Consider the following 1,270-nt stretch of genomic DNA (forward strand, 5'->3'; position numbering starts at 1 on the left):
CACAAGACCAGCAGCGTGAACTACGTCAATCTGTCGCTGACGCTCTTCCGCAAGCTCACCCGCTTCATCGACGGCGAGGAGAGCTACCCCGTCCTCAAGGACATCTTCGTGGCCGGTATCGCGCATCCCGCCGCCTTCAGAAACGAGATCTACGCCCAGGTCATGAAGCAGGCTACCTTCAACTCCTCCAAGTATGTTATTCCTTCCTCTCCTCTTTGCTGTTTTGTGTCTTTCTTCGTCTTCGTTCTTCTGACTAATCGACTTCGTCTTTTTTTTATTCCTGCAGGGAGGGCACGCTGCGTGCGTGGGAGGTGCTGGCCGCGTACTGTGGCGTCTTCCCGCCGACCGACGTCTTCCTCCCGTATCTGGGCTCCTTCCTGCTCGAAGCCGCCGCGATTCCTACGGAAGTCGGCGCGTTCGCGCGCTACGCCTACGACAAGCTCAAGCTGCTGGCCTACCGCGTAAGGCAGAAGGAAAACCGGCAGTACCCCCCGTCCATGCTCGAGTTCGAGGCCAACAAGGAGCGAAGGCAGATGCGCGTCTGGTTCACGCTGCCGAGCGGCAGCGACGCGGCGGTCCAGATCGACCCCGTGTCCACGGCCGCCGATGTCTTCACGCCGCTCACCACCAAGGCCGTGCGGCTGAACGACCCTTCGGAGTTTGCCATCTACGAGGTCTACCCTGCGAGCAACCTCGGTACGGCTCAACTTTACTTTGATTTTCCAGCCACCATTGATTCGTTGTGTTTCTAACACCACACACCACACACCACACACACCACCACACCACACACACGAATCCAACACAACCAGAGCGGAGCCTTGCGCCCAACGATTTCATTGCCGACATCCTGTCCAAGGCAGAAAAGTACGGCCTCGAGGTGAAGCTGTTCTTGAAGAAGAAGATGTGGCTCGACCCCGCCTTCCTCTCCGAAGATCCCTCTGAAAACAGGCTCGAGGTGTTCCAGCTTCACACCTACATCCTCAGGTAATACTCATACTTTATCTACATTATATATGTATATACATAAGCGTATATATACTCGTGTTGCGCACCATAGCCAATCATGGTGTTGTCATGTGCGTCGACAGTGAGCGCTTGCCGATCCGCGAGAGCCACGTCGCGGGGATTGCTGCGGCCAAGGTGATCATTGACGGCGCGCACCAGACCCTCGCAACCAACCCGAGCAGCATGTACGGCTCTTGCCCCTTTGGACGCGTCACTGGCCGCGCGACCATCATTCTCTGTTTGTCCGGTGTGTGGGCTGGTG

General features: G+C 57.0%; 1 protein-coding gene across 1 annotated transcript; it reads left to right on the forward strand.

Annotated features, from left to right (window-relative positions):
- Positions 1 to 15: 15 nt before the first annotated feature.
- Positions 16 to 1,253, forward strand: ACA1_108970 (MyTH4 domain containing protein; the record flags this gene model as incomplete). The annotated part of the gene is made up of 4 exons (XM_004332782.1): positions 16 to 191; positions 287 to 696; positions 813 to 987; positions 1,092 to 1,253. Coding segments are annotated over 4 exons (923 nt in total), but the record flags the coding sequence as incomplete, so codon positions are not given.
- Positions 1,254 to 1,270: the final 17 nt, after the last annotated feature.

Source organism: Acanthamoeba castellanii, assembly GCF_000313135.1.
Source record: "Acanthamoeba castellanii str. Neff unplaced genomic scaffold scf7180000084661, whole genome shotgun sequence".
NCBI classification, from domain to species: domain Eukaryota; phylum Discosea; order Longamoebia; family Acanthamoebidae; genus Acanthamoeba; species Acanthamoeba castellanii.